Source organism: Mchenga conophoros, linkage group LG14 (assembly GCF_057382185.1).
Source record: "Mchenga conophoros isolate Kocher_MC1m ecotype Shallow Benthic linkage group LG14, M_conophoros_male_GT1.1, whole genome shotgun sequence".
Lineage (NCBI taxonomy): Eukaryota > Metazoa > Chordata > Actinopteri > Cichliformes > Cichlidae > Mchenga > Mchenga conophoros.
Genome location: NC_140539.1, coordinates 26,503,775 through 26,522,922, shown reverse-complemented (window position 1 = coordinate 26,522,922; position 19,148 = coordinate 26,503,775). Strand labels below are relative to the sequence as shown.

Below are 19,148 nucleotides of genomic sequence, written 5' to 3'. Positions count from 1 at the left end.
GTCAAGCGAAGGAACGGTGCCTGTCCGGTTCTCTCCCGTGCACGAGTACCATGAAGAAGTTTGCCTACTTGTGTCTTGCTTGCAGTGTAATTATATTGTCTTAACGTTCCAGCGAATAGGTTTATGCTACAAACCTATCAGGCTTACTAGCCGATCACTGATGTATAGATTGCAGTTCTCTTAAGTAACATGAAAGCCATTAATATAACATGAAAAATAATAAACTCTTAACCATTTTCTTACCATATTTACATTATTTTCGTCCTTATATCAACTGATATGAATTAGTATTAACTGAACAGTTTTATATGCAATAGTCATTCAACCTGTCACACTCTCCCCCACTCAAAAAATGTCGTCCCGACATTATACCAACAAGATGCTTTTCAGTCTATATTCTCTTGTAGTCAGGACATCAACAGTAGAGTGAACCAATGTCCTTAATTCTGTGGGTTTAACACCTGTTTCACCACAGTCCATCACTGGTGACTGAAGACAAAGTCTATAACCAGTCCATATGTGAGTCTTCACAAAGTCTATTGTCTATGGTTATAATCCACAGATGGGGAAAAGTTCATGTCTTTTTCTTGATGACAGTCTTTAAGTACAGTTCTCAAGTCATCAGTGGAAAAGTGTCAACTTACATTTGCTGGAGTCCATACAAATCAATGGGCTGGGTGCAGTATGACTGCACAGCTGGAAACCATGGAACCAGGCCCGGGTACACAGGAAGCAGTTGCGGTGCTGGCTGAACACTGTAGCAAGATGGGGTGCCCAGTTGGTCATACGTCATCCGTCTTGGCGGGTGTCTCTCTCGCTGTGGCCGCTGAGGTGTCTCCTCCTCAAGTCTCTCGAGTACAACAGGTGGAGGAGGGGCAGGTATGTCACCTGCAGTGGGCTCTGCCTCCTCACAAGTTGTCTCCACGGCAACTGGGTCAGGCGCCTCCAGATGGTCTCCAGCAAGAGGCTCTGGTGTTGGTGCAAGAGCAGGGACTGAAGCTGCGGGCTGAGACGTTGCTTTGAGAAGTTCTTGTTCTGATGGCTGGGCCACAGGTTGAGGTGGTGCGTAATGACAGCGGTATTCATCAACACTGCCCTCATCATCAGAGTCTGGCACAACAGCGACAGGTTTATCAGTCTTTTTCTGTTCATGTCTTGTACGATTATCTTTTTCAGGCACTTTTTCAAAAGGTAAGTGGTCACATGACATAAGCAAGTTTCTGTGAAGCACTCTAGAGCGCCCTCTGCCTCTCTCCGGTCTTACCTCATAGATAGGGAGGTCAGGCCCCATTTGTCTGACTACTGTGTGAACAGTGTCCTCCCAATAGTCTCTCAGTTTCCCTGGGCCTCCTCTAGGTGTCAGGTTTTTGACCAGAACTCTCTCGCCAGGTTGTAACACAGAACTCCTTACTTTTGTGTCGTAGTGTCTTTTGCCCTTGTCAGCAGCTTTCTTTGCATTCTCATTTGCTATAGAGTAGGCTTGTTCCATGCCCTTTCTCCATTTTTCAACATAGTCTCTGTGGTCACTAAAATCTGTTTCTGAGTACAGTCCAAAGAGCATATCTACTGGTAGCCTGGGTGACCGTCCAAACAGTAGGTAAAATGGGGAATAGCCAGTGACTTCACAACGTGTGCAATTATATGCATACATTAACTTGTTGATAGATTCCTTCCAGTTTGACTTTTGTGTTTCAGTTAGCGTTCTAAGCATTTGCAACAATGTCCTGTTCATACGTTCAACTTGACCGTTCCCCATTGGGTGATAGGGTGTTGTCCTAGAACCGGCCATGCCACACAGTTTCTTGAGCTGACTGAATAGCTGATTTTCAAATTCACCTCCTTGGTCATGGTGAATGCGACAGGGGAAGCCAAACTTTAGGGCATAGTCATTGAATATCAGGTTTGCAGCAGTTTTGCCTGACTTTGAGGTGGTGGCATAGGCTTGGGCAAAACGTGTGAAGTGGTCAGTTATCACTAGAATATATTCATAACCGCCTTTGCATTTTTCAAGAAGGAGAAAGTCTATACACACCAGCTCAAAGGGCTGCGTAGTTACGATGTTTGTTAAAGGAGCTCTTGTTTCATGGCTGGGCTTTTTCTGCTTTACACAGGAGCAAACGTTGGTCACATAATGCTCGATGTCTGACTGCATGTGTGGCCAAAAGAAGCGTTCACGTATCAAAGACACTGTGCGATCAACACCTTGATGGCCCATATTATTGTGCAGCTCTTCAAGTACAGTCTTTTTGAACTGATCTGGCAGGACTAGCTGTTTCCGGGCAGAAGTGAGTCTGTACAAGATGCCATTGTTATCTAGTCTTAACTTGCCCCACTCTCTGAACAAGCATTTTGTCTTAGGGTCAAATGTTCTTAGCTCTTTGGGCAGTGGTTTTGAATCTGTCTGTTTACACTGTAATACAGGGCTTATAACAGGATCAGACTTTTGCGCTTCATTAAGCTGTTCTTTTGGTATGGGTGTGAATGTTGCTTCTGCTGGCTCACCTTCTGCTGTGACTGACATTGCTGCAGCTGAGAGTGTCCATGCGGCAGGTGTGTCTTTCTGTACCTCAATGGCCTGGATAGCAGCTGCAATAGTGTCCGGTGGCACTTCCTCAGAGCAGTCTCTCATCAAGGTTTCGACATCAAGTGGCATTCTTGATAAAGCATCTGCATCACTGTTTTCCTTCCCTGGTTTGTACTTAATGGTGAAGTGAAAATCAGCGAGCTCAGCGACCCATCTTGATGTGGTGGCATTCAGTTTGGCTGTTGACAGAATGTACGTTAGCGGGTTGTTATCGCTATAGACAGTAAATGTTGGGGCATAGTACAAATAGTCTCTAAATTTGTCAGTGATAGCCCACTTCAATGCTAAAAATTCTAGTTTTCCTGCATGGAAGTGGTAGTTTTTTTCAGCCGCTGTTAGAGTACGGGAGCCATAAGCAATAACTCGCAGCTTACCATCTTGTCTCTGGTACAACACTGCGCCTAGCCCTTTGTGTGAGGCGTCTGTGTGTACGATGAACGGCTGTGTGAAATCTGGGAACCCCAGCACTGGTGGGTGGAGCAAACAGTCTATTAGTTCCTCAAGCGCACGTTGATGCTGGTCAGTCCACACGATTTGTTTTGAGGAGGGCACAACTTGACTGGCTCTCTTTGGTCTTGCCCTTGTCCCTTTTGTGGTGTCTGAGTTCTCTGTGGTTTTGTCAGCTTTTAACAGTTCATACAAACAACCTGCTTTTCTGGAGAAGTCTTTTATGTATTGTCTGTAGTAGGAGAGAAGGCCTAACATTTTTCTGAGCTGACCAACATTTTGTGGTTTTATACCTTTGAGTGCTTTGACTGCTTCAAAATCTGCAGGATCCACTTTACTGCCTTCTGCAGACACTATTCTGCCCAAATAGCGCACCTCAGACTTAAACATGTCACACTTACTTGGCTTAAGCTTTATACCAAAGCCTCTCAATCTCTGGAGCACTTTTCTCACGTCCTCCAAGTGATCTTTGAAAGTTTTGCTGTAAACTAATGTGTCATCCAGATAGGGGATGCAGATGTTGTCGCGCAGTCCATCCAGACACTCTTCCATACAGCGCTGAAATGCTGCAGGGGCATTCATAAGTCCAAAGGGGATGCGAATCCACTCATATAATCCCCAGGGGGTCACAAAAGCAGTGAGTGGACGACTTCCTTCTGACATGAACCCCTGGTGGTACGCTTTCCCCTGATCTAAAAGCGAAAACGAGGAGTTTCCACCCAAACTGTCCATAATGTCCTGGACGCGTGGGATGGGCTGGCGATCAGGATGGGTTTTCCGATTCAGGTCTCTGTAGTCTATGCACAGTCTTAAAGTACCATCTTTTTTTCTAACACAAACAACTGGTGAGGAGTATGACGAGTCTGACTTCCTGACCCAGCCTTGTGCTATTAAATCATGCAGGTAACTTTTCATCTCTTGGTAGAGCGGCCGTGGCACAGACAGGTATGTGCGTTTGACTGGTTCGTAGTCTTTGAGTGATATGGTCATTTTCAGTTTTTCAATACAGCCTATATCATTGTCTGTTTTAGAGAAAGACTGGCATTCCTCTCTGAGCATCTGTTTCGCTAATACTCTCTGCTCTTCACCCAGGTGGCTAAGATCTACAGGTGGGTCCCACTCTTCACTAGCGCTACACTGGGCTTGTGTATTTGTCTGGTTAACAGTAGCTACAGATGTGGCTTTTTCAAACACCTGGGCAGGTAAAACAGCTGTAATAGTCTGAACCGAGCCAACTAATGTACGGCCTGGAATGACAATTTCATGGTCAGTTGGGTTAGAGACACCTAGTGTTATGACGGGTAAAGTACCCTTCTTAACTTTAACCAAAGTGTCAAAAAACTCAAGATCGTCTGGCCACTGGGGGTTTAAGTCTGGCTCAAATATCATGACCATGTCTTGTTTAAATGGCCCTGCTGCTATACGACCCTCAACATGCATGTGGCTTTTTTTAGGTACAGTAATACAGTTTTTCTTTGTCATCACTTTGTACTCGTCAACTGCATCTGCACTAACAGCCTGTATAAAAGCTTTCACCTTGTGTCTTTTGAGGCTGGAAAATGCTTTTCTCACTGTGCTGTACAGTTTAGCTTGGTCAGTCTTATTCACAACGTATTCAATTACATTGTAGCCTATAATTGGGCATGTGAGCTGAAAACCTTTCATTATCAACATGGGGATGGTCAATTTCTCAGTTTGTTCCGTTCCGGAAACAAGTTGGAAGGTTGTCTCAACCCACCCAAGATATGGCATGTTGGTCCCATTTGCTGCGGTCAGGGTGAGTTCAGATGTGTCCATAATATCTGCTACATCTCTCAGCTCTGTGTGTGGCAGATAGTCCTTTTTCCACTTCTCATCGATGATTGATACCTGTGAGCCTGAGTCCCATAGAGCTTGAAGCCTGTGGCCGTCCAGGAAACACTCAACCAGACATTGCCTGCCCACCAGAGATGTGACTTTGTGAGGGGAATTTACATGAGCTGGCGACAGTGGTACCTGGACAGTCTCATTTTCTTTCTTAGTCTTTAAGCCAGTGCATTGTCTCTTATGTTGTCTCCAGTGTTGTTTCTGGCATGTTCTTGAACAATAAAGTGCGTTTTTACATGCTGAACACTGTCTCATGCCTGACTTTTCTTGTTTACAGTTGGAGCAATGTTGGGACTTGTGGATGATGGGCATGGTTAACACTCGTCCCTCGGTGGTAACCATTGCTGGTTTAAATGTTTCTCTTTATATGGTCTCATACCTCTGCTTCTACATCCAGCCTGAAAGTGTTCTCTACTCCCACAGAGGTAGCAGTGGGTGCAGCGCTCGTTGACTCCATTCTGCTGGCAGATGTGGCACCTCCTCTAACGGCGGGCTGGACTACCTGTGTAGTGCTGTACAGGATACTGAGGGGGTGGTGGCCTTTGACGGGGGCCCTGGAAGCTATAATACTGCTGGTCCCTATCATACTGCATAACTGGTGGTGGGGCATATGACTGAGGACCAGCCACCGGCTGCTGTAGAGTCTCTTTAATCTGAGCTATCTCTGCACTGAGACCTTTCAGGGAGGCTACACCTGTCTTAAGCTCCGCTAACTCAGTTAAAAGCTCGGGTGGTATCTTAGCTTTAACTTCTTTCACAGGGTTCTTAGCCGGTGACACATCATCTGACTGCACTGCACTCACACTTGTAGCAGTCTGTGATGCTAAACATCTCTTCTTGTTTTTCCTTTCTGCCTCGTTGGCACAAGCCATATTTAACCTCTCTAACAGGAGTTCATCAGGTGTCTTAGAGTCTAACAAGAGTGGCTGCATATCTATCCTGACACTGTCACTCTGGAAGCCTGTGAGTATGGTGTGCAAACACATACGCTGGACTAAAGCTGGGTCGTATTTGAGTCCTGACTCAGATTCTTGGGAAGCAAATAAGACTTTCTGCTTTAGATCTAAAACTCTCATCAGGAAGCTTTGAGCAGTCTCTTTTGGGGTCTGTACCTCAGAGGCAAGTTGTTTATACAGTTTGGTGGCGCTCTTCTCCTGGAAATGGGAGCGCAGTATGCGGCGTAGAGTCGGAAGGGTGAGTTGAGCTTTTCCCTCCAAATAGCTGCGTAGTTGTAGACCTGGCAAGATAGCTCTGATGACAGCATCTACAATGTCAAGCTCTGAGTAGCCTCTGCTCAGTCCATTTTTGATCTGGTGAGCAAGACTGGAAAATGTCAGTTTGTCTTTTTGACCTGGTTCGCCAATCTGGCCTGATATTTTGAAATCTTTCTGCCAGTAAGGGCTTGGTCGTTGGGGGGTACTTGACACAGATGAGTTAGGGACAAAGCGATTACCTTGGGAGTGAGAAATAACCGCTGTGTTAACTGCATTAGCTGTCTCTGTTACCACTGAGGTTGCAGTATTTGGTTGCTCTCTGTGCCCTGAATCACCCTCTTCATTTGCATTTGGTTCAGTCTCAACAATTGTCTCTTTCATTATTTCAGCAATCTTATCATTAAGCAAAAAAAGTTCTGACATTCCTTCATCCTCAAGTACTGTTATACCTTCTCTCTCAATGTGTATTTGGATGTGTGTTAGCAGTGACAGTCGTGCTTTTCTGCTAACATCTATTTTCTCTGCAATGCCAAGGAACTCGCAGATTGACACTAGTTGGTCTTTGGACAGAGTGTGCATTTCACGCACAACCTCTTCTCGCAGCTCTTCCACTGAAGACATTGTGGCAGTAGGCTGGAAGAATTTTGCATGTACGGGTGACGCTGAGCTGAGTCGCTTTTGCAGCCCCTGATGATCTCTGGCTGGCCTCAGGAAACGTGCGCTAAAACACAGCTACCAGTTCGCCTCGACAGCAACACTTTCCTCACTGCAGTCTGCCTGGGTTGTAGTGGGGGGATTTAGCTGGCTTGGACTACGATGTGCAGATTGTGGACACCGGACATCTAAGCAGCTATCCCAGCGGTACCTCCAAATGTTACACCCCTGAAAACAGGGGGAAAAGAATCACGAGAGTGATTATGACTTGCGTCTCTCATGCAGTAGTTTATTGCAGTGAAAATGAGCAGGAACGTTTCACATTCTGTACTGCTAAATGTCACATGGTGGAAGAAAAACACTAAATAATAAACCGAAATACTAAAGTGCTTACTATACATATACTTGAGCAGGTTTCCTGACAAAATGGCTGACAATCGCGGTGTTTTTAGCTCCTGCCGTTATCTTAATGGCCATTACACAGTACAAAACACAGCTCAAAACCGCCACGTATATGTGCACAAAACTGCAATGTAATGCTTTTAACGCTTACAAAACAATGAAGGATTACCTCTTAAATATCTTAACAGTGTACACATTGGAAATATATCAACTTTTAAACACTTTTACCTGAAAACAGGGGGAAAAGAATCACGAGAGTGATTATGACTTGCGTCTCTCATGCAGTAGTTTATTGCAGTGAGGAGAACGCACGAAAGCCCCCTAGTGGAGAATAGAGACACTACTAATCGATCCCAGAAAAGGCTTACTAGCCGATCACTGATGTATAGATTGCAGTTGAAAAATAATAAACTCTTAACCATTTTCTTACCATATTTACATTATTTTCGTCCTTATATCAACTGATATGAATTAGTATTAACTGAACAGTTTTATATGCAATAGTCATTCAACCTGTCACATAAACGGATGTGTGAAAACAGGAGCGGCAAGTACTGGTGTGCTGCAGAGGAGAGCTTTGGCAGATTCAAAAGCATTCTGGCATGTGGGCGACCATACGAATGGTTTTGACACACTTGTGAGACTGGTGAGAGGTTAATTACATCTGCAAAATTCTTACAGAAGCCACGATAATAGCCGGCCATTCCAAGGAACCGGCGAAGTTCACGTCTAGTGCGAGGCACAGGGAAATCTAGGATAGCCTGGATTTTAGCCAGAAGGGGGCACACCTGTCCCTGACCCACCTGCACATGTAGAGTTTGCCTGGGAGAAGACGCTCTTGTTTGATAAGTGGTTAGCTGCAAGTAAAGCGAAGGACTTTGCTCAGCTAAGAGAATTGGTCCTCAAAACGTGTCTTCCAGAGAATGTTGTTGTATATCTCAATGAGCAAAAGGTGGATTCGTTGTCTAAAGCTGCTGTTCTCGTAGATGAGTTTGTGTTGACCCATCGCGCTACGTTTTCAGCTGTGCGCCGTGAATGTGCTACGTTGCCTAAACCTGCGAGGAGTTTGAGGGTTTCTCCTAAGCGTCAAACACGCCCTGATCAGGTTCCCATGACTGTCCGAGAATGCTTTTATTGCCATGATACTGGCCATCTCATTGCCAATTGTCCGTCGCTCCGTCGCAAAGAGCAAACTCACACATTGAAAAAGCCAAAATGTGTTGGTTTTGTTCAGTCGGTTTCTACTCCTAATCCCGTCAGTGATGAACCAGGAAATGACAGTCTTGACAGCAGTTACCGACCTTTCATTTCACAAGGGTCGCCTCACTGACTGGAATAGAGGAGGATCGCGTGCCGATTGTAATTTTGCGCGACACTGGGGCTGCCCAGTCTCTCATTTTGGAAAGCGCGTTGTCTTTTTCAAGTAACTCGTTTTGTGGTGCTGATGCTCTCGTGTGGGGAGTGAAAATGAGTGTGTTACGGGCTCCGCTACACAGAGTCTTCCTACAGTCACCTCTCGTTTCGGGCCCGGGTGCGCGCTCGCTTGCCCGTGCAGGGGGTTACTATGATTCTGGGGAATGATCTAGCCAATGGAGAAGTGAGGTTCCCATGACTGTCCGAGAATGCTTTTAGGGAAGCAGGTGGGTCAGGAACAGGTGCGCCCCCTTTTGGCTAAAATCCAGGCTATCCTAGATTTCCCTGTGCCTCGCACTAGACGTGAACTTCGCCGGTTCCTTGGAATGGCCGGCTATTATTGTGGCTTCTGTAAGAATTTTGCAGATGTAGTTGCACCTCTCACCAGTCTCAAAAGAAGAACTAGGAATTTAACAATTTAACAATTCCCAAGAGGCAATAACGTATAGTATTATGAGTAATAAAATGTAAAATCTATGGGGCATTTCGAACAAAACATACAGTGGTATGCAAAAGTTTGGGCACCCCTAATAATTATCATGTTTTTCCTTCATAAATCATTGGTTGTTTGGATCAGCAATTTCATTTAAATATATCATATAGAAGACAAACACAATGATAATTGAGAAGTGAAATGAAGTTTATAGGATTTACAGAAAGTGTGCAAAAGTTACTTAAACTAAATTAGGCAGGTGCATAAATTTGGGCACCCTTGTCGTTTTATTGATTTGAATACCTTTAGCACTAATAATTGGAACATGAAATTTGTTTGGTAAGCTCATTGACCCTTCACCTACATACACAGGTGAATCCAATCAAGAGAAAGGGTATTTAGGGTGGCCAGGCCAATTGAAAGTTTTTCTCCTCTTTGCATCTTCTCTCGAGAGTGTCTACATAGGAGCCTCAAAACAACTCTCAAATGACCTGAAAACAAAGATTGTTCAACATCATGATTTCGGGGAAGTATACAAAAAGCTATCTCAAAGATTTCAGCTGTCCGTTTCCACTGTGAAGAACATAGTGAGGAAATGGAAGACCACAGGGACAGTTCTAGTAAATGCCTTGAAGTTACAGGTCAAGAAAAATCTTAGAGAAGCAGAGGCAAAGGATGGTAAGAACAGTCATAGTCAACCCACAGACCAGTTCCAAAGACCTGCAACATCATCTTGCATCTTGTGCATCGTTCAACTATTCAGCGTACTTTGCACAAGGAGATGCTGTATGGGAGAGTAATGCAGAAGAAACCTTTTCTGCGCGCATGCCACATACAGATTCGTTTGAGGTATGCTTAAGCACATTTGGACAAGCCAGCCATTATGGAATAAGGTGCTGTGGACTGATAAAACTAAAATTGAGTTATCTGGGCATAATAAAAGGCGGTATGCATGGCAGAAACAGAACACAGCATTTCAAAACAAACACTTGCCACCCACAGTAAAATGTGGTGGTAGTTTCATCATGCTGTGAGGCAGTGTGGCCAGTGCATATTAGCAAATTCTTGAAAATAATGTTCAAGAATCAGTAACAAAATTGAAGTTGCATCAGGGCTGGATATTTCAACAAGACAATGACCCTAAACACTGTTCAAAATCTCCTAAAGCGTTCAGGCAGAGGATCAAGTACAACGTTCTGGAATGGCCATCTCACTCCCCAGACCTGAATATTATAGAAAATCTATGGTGTGAATTAAACGGGCTGTCCATGCTCGGAAACCATCAAACCTTACTGAACTGGAGATGTTTTGTAAAGAAGAAAGGTCCAAAATACCTTCAACCAGAATCCAGACTCTCATTGGAAGCTATAAGAAGTGTTTGGAGGCATTATTTCTGCAAAAGGAGGATCTACTAAATATTGATGTAATTTGTCTGTTCGGGTTCCCAGTTCCAAGTAACTTTTGCTCACTTTCTGTAAATCCTGTAAACTTTATTTCACTTCTCAAATATCATTGTGCTCATCTGACATATGATATATTTAAATGAAATTGCTGATCCAAACAACCAATGATTTATGAAGGAAAATCATGAAAATTATCAACGGTGCCCAAATATTTGCATACCACTGTATTTAACATTAAGATCTTTATGTGCTACTGAACTCATGATAATAAGGTAATATAAGTTCACATTTTAGGATACTATTTTTATACTATTATGACTTTTGTGCTCTAAATTTTAATTCCTTTGTATTACTACAGATAGTAGTTACAGAGAAAAGTCAATGTTAGAAGTAGTAATGGTTATGCAGTACAGTCATAATAAATCCCGACAATTCCAGAATTTCTTGCCATTTACACTTTCCAAAAAATAGATTTAAATTTTTAATACTCTATGATATTTTTCTGTCAAAGGTATACCAACATAAGATCTTGTGTGATTATATATGTTTTTTTTGCAAAAACAGTTGGTGCAAAAGCAAAAATATACACTCTTTCTGCTGTATGAAATATTAGTTAAGGATTAAAAATCTTTTGATGTTCCAATCTAAATTAAATAAAGCTGTATTGGATCATTTGTCGTAGCCAATTATTGTGAGGGAAATCTTGGGCCCAATCAAAACCATACTGTGAAGACTTAGAATGTCAACACTATGCAAGGGTTAATCCATGACCACATATTCTCAAGAAGATGAGAAGATGACAAAACCCCTTTGTTTGAAGACCTATATAAACCAATGGAAACAATGTGTGCCCATATACAGACAATTTTAGATGGAAATGGAGATTGCAGCTCTTGTAATTGGTTTGGTATTGCCTGTTTGTTTGTTTCACCTCAACTCAGCTGTTGCCTTTGCAGTGTGTCTAGATGGTATGAGACAAATGACTAGGCATATAGGAGCTCAAGCTGGTACGACGGCATCCTCTCTGAACTGCAAGCTGCAGGGAAGCACTCGTCTACCTGTATTTTCAAAGGATGGGGACTTTGTTATTGGTGGTGATTTTTCCCTTCACGTCTACATGAACACAGTTTACAGTGACTACACCAGCATGCCTGAGCCTGCAAAATGCAAAGGAAGGTTAGTGAGTAAGAAAGTCAGTAATGGGAAGAAGGTGTAAAAACATGTTGGACTGTATGAGGAGAGAAATGTTTTCATGTGTGTTATGATCAATGGAACTAGATTGATTCTGTGTAGTGTTAAAAAAAAAAGTCATTTATTCTTTATAAAATAATTTGTTGTGTTTTAAAAAACAGAAATTATACAAAATGTTAAATAATAGTTTTATAAAGGAAATGATTTAAAGGAAATGATAAAGGAAATGCATTTAAATGTATTATATTTTAAAGGAAATGAAAAGACTTTAATTAGTAATCCATAATTTTCCACTAATTTCTTATGCTAATCTTTTGTGCTCAATTTAACTGGTCAGGCAACATTTTGATGAACATTTGATCAACAGATACAACCAGCAAATTATCCTGTTGTTGGTTCTATTTAATTTAAACTAAATCTACAGTCTATATTCTAACATTGACACAACTATTTTCAGCCTTTACACCAGTGAACTGCAATCATCACGTGCAATGGTTTTTGCCATAGAAGAGATTAACAACAGCACAGAGCTGCTGCCCGGAATCAGGCTCGGGTATCAGATCTATGACTCATGTGCATCAGTGCCTGTAGCAGTGCACATGGCATTTCAGATTCTAAATAGCTTCGACCCTGTGTTTTCCATGGATAACAATTGCTCACATTCCGGTATGGTGATGGCTGTTGTTGGTGGCTCGGGGTCTACGACATCCATCAGTTTGTCCCAAGTCATCAGGTCCTTTAACATTCCCCAAGTAAATGTTTTCAATTTCTGTCAATTTTTGTATTTAAAATATGTATGTGCATGATATTTGATTTTGCGGTGTGTGGTGTTTTATTTCATTTGGTTTAGGTTAGCCACTTTTCAACATGTGCATGCTTGTCTGACAAGCAGCAGTACCCCAATTTTTTCAGAACAATTCCCAGTGACCAGTTCCAAGCTGAAGCAATGGCCAAGCTGGTAAAACACTTTGGCTGGACTTGGATAGGTGCTGTTCGGTCAGATTCGGATTATGGAAATAATGGCATGGCTTCATTTCTAAAAGCAGCACAGAAAGAGGGGATCTGTGTGGAGTACTCTCTTTCTTTCCATCGAACATACCCACATAGCAGAATTCAGAGAGTAGCAGATGTTATCCGCAGGTGTCCTCATCGCAGATATTATTTCCGCAAATATTAGATTTACTGTCTTCAAAATTACATTTTTACAGTTACACTTTAAAATGCTTCTAATGCACAATATTGTCTGTCAAGGTCTACAGCCATGGTTGTTGTGGCACTTCTATCTTTAGGGGACATGAGGGCACTGTTGGAGGAGCTATCATATGAGCCTTCCCCTTCTCGCCAGTGGATTGGCAGTGAATCATGGGTAACCAACTCAGAATTAATGAGGTTCAGTTTCTGTGCTGGGGCCATTGGATTTGGGATTCCAAAGTCTATAATCCCAGGCCTCAGAGACTTCCTGCTGAATCTGTCCCCCTCACAAGTGGCATCTTCTCAAATACTTACTGAGTTCTGGGAGGATGCATTTAACTGCACACTGACCAAAAGTAAGACATTTTTCTTGGTTTAAATTATCTTGTCAACTGCTGATGTTACAAAGTCTAATGCTGCTTCATGGGCTGAGGCAAAACGGCCTCTTTATTCTTTAGTAGATGAAACATCCTGTATGAGTGGCTCTTTCTGTTGCCCCAGTGGTGTTTGCTCCTACTGTAGTTCCTCCATAGACATGCCTGTCTGTAAGGCATCTAAATTTGCTTTCTTTCCAGTGTCATAAAGCTGTTGAATTTTACTTGAAATAGTCTTTCGGCACAGCAGTTGGAAAATTGGGTCCCCTGACGATAACTGTAGTACATTTTCTAACCACCTGTCTTCTACCAATGATAGTGGTTTACAGTCAGAGCAATCAATTTTCGGAGAGAATTTATTACTTTGTCCAATGTTGAATTGCTAATTTTGGTCCTGAAGCCAGTCATTTCATCAAGTTTGGGCTGCCGACACCTTTTGACTGCTAGAGTCAACAGCTCCCACAGTTTCTGTGCTCACTGCAACATGATTTGCATTTAGATGGTACCATAAGGTGTTTCGGTGGTATGCAAATTCCTATTTTCACAGTTTGCACAAAACCACAATTATCAAGCCTTCCATCGGTTGGGTAGTCTTTTGAAATTAAATTTGCCTCCAATCATTCCTAGCAATGCACTTTCTTCTTACTCTTTGTAGCTCTGATGTGTGCATCACTGTAATCGATATACCAGGAAATTGTGCATTGACAAAAGTTAGCTTTTGCCTGGAATGCAAAGTTCAATTAAATGCGTAATTTTTTAGTACGTTGTTTTTTTTCTAATTAATTAATCGCAATTAACGCGTTAAATTCCCACTCCTTGTTTTTATATAACCAATTCAAAGTACTTACAGAACAATCAGGTGTTCTGCATTAAATAAGATAACACAAATAATTTTTGCTACTCCAAAAAAATATTTTTGTCCACTCTAACATAAAGGAGAACATCACAAGCCTGATACCTGCAGGCCTGAAAGCAGGAGGTGTATCACCCCTCGTGTCTTCGACCTGGAGTTAGCGTTTCATTGCAATCTGCCCTTGGTGGCATTTTGGCTAGTGATGTGCGATACCACTGATTTTCCTTCCGATCCAATACCAAGTAATATTCAGGGTAGTATCGATGATACTGATCCGATACCGATACTTTGTACAAAAACTTATTTTATTCATTGTATCTCAAATTATAGCATCATAATGATTACAGGACATCAGATTCCTTGTTCTTATCACTTAATAATGCAGAGTTCATCATATAGAAATTAAAAAAAAAACTGAAGTTGTGCGCTATTTGAACACCTTGCCGACGTCTGTCTCGCCCTTGCAGCACCTGTCCCTGTCCTCCTCTTCAGTTCGCCTCAACATACGCTCGTCATATTCTGTGATATGATTTACTCTGAGGTGTTTGACAAGGTTAGTGGTGTTGCCACAACCATACATGCCAACCCTCCCGATTTTTCCGGGAGAATACCGAATTTCAGTGCCCCTCCCGAAAATCTCCCGGAGCCAACATTCTCCCAAATTTCTCCCGATTTTCCACCCAGACAACAAAATTGAAAAACCATATCGTAGAATGGCCAATTTCAATTTCCAACAATGCAGCTACTTAGTTTTAATATTAGTCTTATTTCTCTTTCTGGGTCTTCAAATATCTGAGCCGACTGACACATCGTCTTCAAACCCCTGCGGTCTTTCGCTACTCGTGTTAAACATGATATATAAGTCACATTGATAACTTAAAAATGTTATTGTTTGGCTTTTTCAGTGTTTTATTTGTTCGTGAGTAAATCGGTTTGGCTGAGATTAAAGTTATTAGATTAGATTAAATTAAATTTAACTTTATTAATCCCTCGGGAGGGTTCCTCCAGGGTTTTCACACAGCTAAATAAACGTCAAACAGAAAACTGATTAAACAAAGTGTGAGACGGTTGAGAGTTTATGTCAGTGCCCGGTTATATTTTAGATAGCAAGGAGCAGATGGCAGAGTTTCCCTCCACTGAGAGAGCTTGTGACGTACTACCCGGCTTTCTTTAGACCGTGAAGGCCAGGTCCTCAGGTGGAAGCAGCCTCTGAATTGACATATTTTATCCGATAAATAAACCCTGTAAAATTTATTTATCCCCCCCCAACAGCCCTTTTGAATGTCTCCCTAGTATGGCCACAACACCTCACTCTTGGAGTACTTTTTTGCCACATGTATCGCAAACCACGTCTCAGCTGTTTGTGGAGGTAAAATACGTCCGCACTTACAACTGCAACATTTAGCAGTTGCCTCATTGTTCTGACACACAAAATAAAACTATCGACTCTACGACACACTAACGACACATTCCAGACACACTAATCTCTTGCATCTCAAAGCTCCCTCTCTTTCTCTTTTGCTCTCTCATATCATCTTTTGATTGGTCAACATGACACATTTTTCCACCAATAGGAAAAACTGTGTTTTTTTTCTTTTCTTTCGTTTTTGATCGCAACAAGAGAAGAGAATGCTTTCGAGCCCTTTCCTTAGAAAACACTGCAGTAAACATAACAAAACTCTGTTTTTTTCGTGGCTTATCAACACAATTTAAAAACTGGTACATACTTTGAAATTCACACTGTTAAAACAAGAAATGGAGACTAAGGGTTGTCCAGGGTTGACATAACATCTTGTTGCTGTGTCATCTTAAACTGGTCATGTGTAGTTTGAGTTAACATCAGAGACCTCCATGATGATATAGAGCTTTTTGAATAAAGTAGTCATGGTAAACTACTTTATTCTTCCTCAGCCAATCAGCAGCACTTGTGTGACTTTGCCCCCCCTCCCCCAGCTCCCGGTAAGATGAAGACAGCTTCAATCATCTGTGTGCTGAAAAATAGCAACGCATTCACATCGCATTTCCTTGTTAGTAATGGCAATGTGATTGTACGATAGAAAATGCAATTAGCTAGATTACTGTTAGTGTTATGTCCTATATGTCTGTGAAGGTTCTCAGTCATCCAGGTCATCGTAGTCAAAGGAGCTTGCAAAGAAAAGCGTCTGGACTTCTTTAAGTTACTTGAAGACGTTTCACCTCTCATCCGAGAAGCTTCTTCAGTTCTAAGGTCAAATGGTGGAGAGTCCCAGATATAAACCTAGTGGGAGTATCCCCCCACAGAGGGACAAAAGGACCCCCTGATGATCCTCTAATCTGATCTGGGGGTCCTTTTGTCCCTTTGTAACTTAAAGAAGTCCAGACATTATGTCCTATACTAATTATTCGTGGTAGGATTATTTTCCATTTTTTATTATATTTTATTTTATTTTTTATAAAATAAATATGTTTCATGGTACCAGCATAATTTGCAACATTTATAAAGAGAACACAGTTGAGATCTAGTTTAATGTTGACATCTGCTCTGTCTTTTTGTGATTTTAGATGCCACTGCAAAGAAGAAAGTATGTGATGGAAATGAAGACATACAGAATCTGCAAAACCAGTACACTGACACATCACAGCTCAGAGTTACTAACATGGTGTACAAGGCCGTGTATGCAGTAGCACATGCCATCCATAATGCAGTGTGCCAGGAAATAAATGGCACTGCAAAGTGTGACAAGTTAACCAAGTTAGAGTCCAAAGAGGTCAGAAGAAATAAATATGTTGATGTCAGTGTCTTTCATCAACTGCAATATGAATTGATATGCAATATTAATATTTGTTATTGAAATAGTGCATCTTTTTTTTTTTTTTGCTTTCCACTCCCCTTATCCCTAATTTTATCAGATTTTAATTGAGCTGAAGAAAGCAAATTTCTCCCAAAATGGCTATGATGTGTCATTTGACGCTAATGGGGATCCTGTGGCTATTTATGAACTGGTTAACTGGCAGAAAAGTGAAAACGGCGTGACTGAGATAGTGACTGTAGGGCTGTACGATGCATCACGGCACGTGGGCCAGGAATTCCAGATCAACAAAAACATTACCTGGATGGAGGGTAGCATGAAAGTAAGCAGTCAGAATTTGACAAACTTTAGTAATAATAATAATCGATTGCATTTATATAGCGGTTTTCGAGACCCTCAAAGCGCTTTTACATTTCCACTATTCATTCACTCACACATTTACACACTGGTGGAGGCAAGCTACAGTTGTAGCCACAGCTGCCCTGGGGCAGACTGACAGAAGCGACGCTGCCATATCGCGCCATCGGCCCCTCTGGCCATCACCGGTAGGCAACGGGTGAAGTGTCTTGCGCAAGAACACAACGACGAGACTGTCCGAGCTGGGGCTCAAACCGGCAACCTTCTGATTACAAGACGAACTGCCAACTCTTGAGCCACGATCGCACGATCGATTAGTAAACAACAACACACAGCTGCATAGTAAATATTTACGTTTATTCTGCAACCTTTATGTCTTTCACAGGTGCCAGTGTCAGTGTGCACGGACAGTTGTCCTCCAGGAACTCGTAAAGTGTTGCAGAAAGGAAAACCCATCTGCTGCTATGACTGTACAGCATGTCCTGAGGGGGAGATCAGTAATAGTACAGGTAAAGAGAAATGATTACGATGCATTTAAAATGTTTCATTGTGTATATATAAAAATCAAGAAAAAATTGTATTTATTTGTTTTTTATCCAGATTCGACTGATTGTTTACCATGTCAAAAGGAATTCTGGCCTAACGAAAAGAGAGACACTTGTATCCCTAAGCCTGTAGAGTATCTTTCCTTTCAAGACCTCCTAGGAATTATCCTGGCTACATTCTCAGTCATTGGTGCCTGTCTGACCATCGTAACTGCGGCTGTATTCTTTTGTCATAGGAAAACTCCAATTGTCCGAGCCAACAACTCTGAGCTGAGCTTCCTGCTGCTCATCTCACTGACTCTGTGTTTCTTATGTTCATTAACTTTCATTGGAGCACCATCTGAGTGGTCCTGCATGCTGCGTCACACTGCATTTGGGATCACCTTTGTACTCTGTATCTCCTGTGTACTTGGGAAAACTATAGTGGTTTTAATGGCTTTTAAAGCTACAATTCCAGGTAGTAATGTCATGAAATGGTTTGGTCCTCCACAGCAAAGAATGACTGTTGTGTCTTTCACCTTTATTCAAGTTTTAATATGTACTGTTTGGTTGGTAGTGAACCCTCCCTTTCCAATAAAAAATCTAACCACGTACAAGGAGAAAATCATATTGGAATGTGCATTAGGCTCAGCTGCTGGCTTCTGGGCTGTGCTTGGATACTTAGGCATACTTGCTGCCTTTTGCTTTGTTTTAGCAGTCTTAGCCCGCAAATTACCTGATAATTTCAATGAAGCCAAGCTTATCACCTTCAGCATGCTAATATTTTGTACTGTCTGGATCACATTTATCCCAGCATATGTCAGTTCTCCTGGGAAATTCACTGTAGTTGTGGAGATTTTTGCAATTCTGGCCTCCAGCTTTGGGCTAATAATGTGTATATTTGCTCCCAAGTGTTTTATCATATTGTTCAAGCCTGAGAAGAACACTAAGAAATATTTAATCAACAAAAATCAGTTATAGTATAGAGCTTCTAGTACTTGCTAATGTTCATCAATTCCTGTTCTGACAAGTGAGTGGTGTGACACATGAGAATGTCAGGGATAAGGTGAGTTGGAAGCTGATGATCTACTGTGGAGACCCCTAAACAGCGTAGACAAAAGAAGAAGAACTAGGAATAATACTGTGGAAACCAAATTTAACAATCCCCAAGAGGCAATAACGTATGGTATGGTATGGTAAACAAAACATATTACCTTATTATCATGAGTTTAGTACCATATAATGATCTTAATGTTAAATATAAGTTCAGATTTTAGTATACTTTTTTCTATACTATTATGCTGATAATAATCCTGGTCCTTTGTTTGAACATGATGATGTGATTATTAAATATCTTTTTCAGTGATGCTGTGGCTTATTTCCCAGAAGCAATGTTTAGTTTCTATGTAAAAACCATAAATAAGGAAGGCATAATAAAGAAAACTACACATTT

The 19,148-nt window shown here is 41.8% G+C and overlaps 1 protein-coding gene across 1 annotated transcript; it reads left to right on the top strand.

Moving 5' to 3' along the window:
- Positions 1 to 12,083: 12,083 nt before the first annotated feature.
- On the top strand, positions 12,084 to 18,676 carry LOC146559893 (extracellular calcium-sensing receptor-like). The gene is made up of 7 exons (XM_085244358.1): positions 12,084 to 12,359; positions 12,458 to 12,747; positions 12,859 to 13,154; positions 16,567 to 16,772; positions 16,915 to 17,136; positions 17,557 to 17,680; positions 17,772 to 18,676. The coding sequence occupies exons 1-7, from the start codon at positions 12,099 to 12,101 to the stop codon at positions 18,674 to 18,676; spliced, it is 2,304 nt and encodes a 767-aa protein (XP_085100484.1). The 5' UTR covers positions 12,084 to 12,098.
- Positions 18,677 to 19,148: the final 472 nt, after the last annotated feature.

What these genes read in the sequence shown, in the direction of transcription:
- LOC146559893 (XM_085244358.1), top strand. Translation starts at nt 12,099, where the DNA reads ATGGTTTTTGCCATAGAAGAGATTAACAACAGCACAGAGCTGCTGCCC. An exon ending in GGTCCTTTAACATTCCCCAA is followed by an intron (nt 12,360 to 12,457) that starts GTAAATGTTTTC and finishes CATTTGGTTTAG; the next exon opens with GTTAGCCACTTTTCAACATG. An exon ending in GGATGGAGGGTAGCATGAAA is followed by an intron (nt 17,137 to 17,556) that starts GTAAGCAGTCAG and finishes TGTCTTTCACAG; the next exon opens with GTGCCAGTGTCAGTGTGCAC.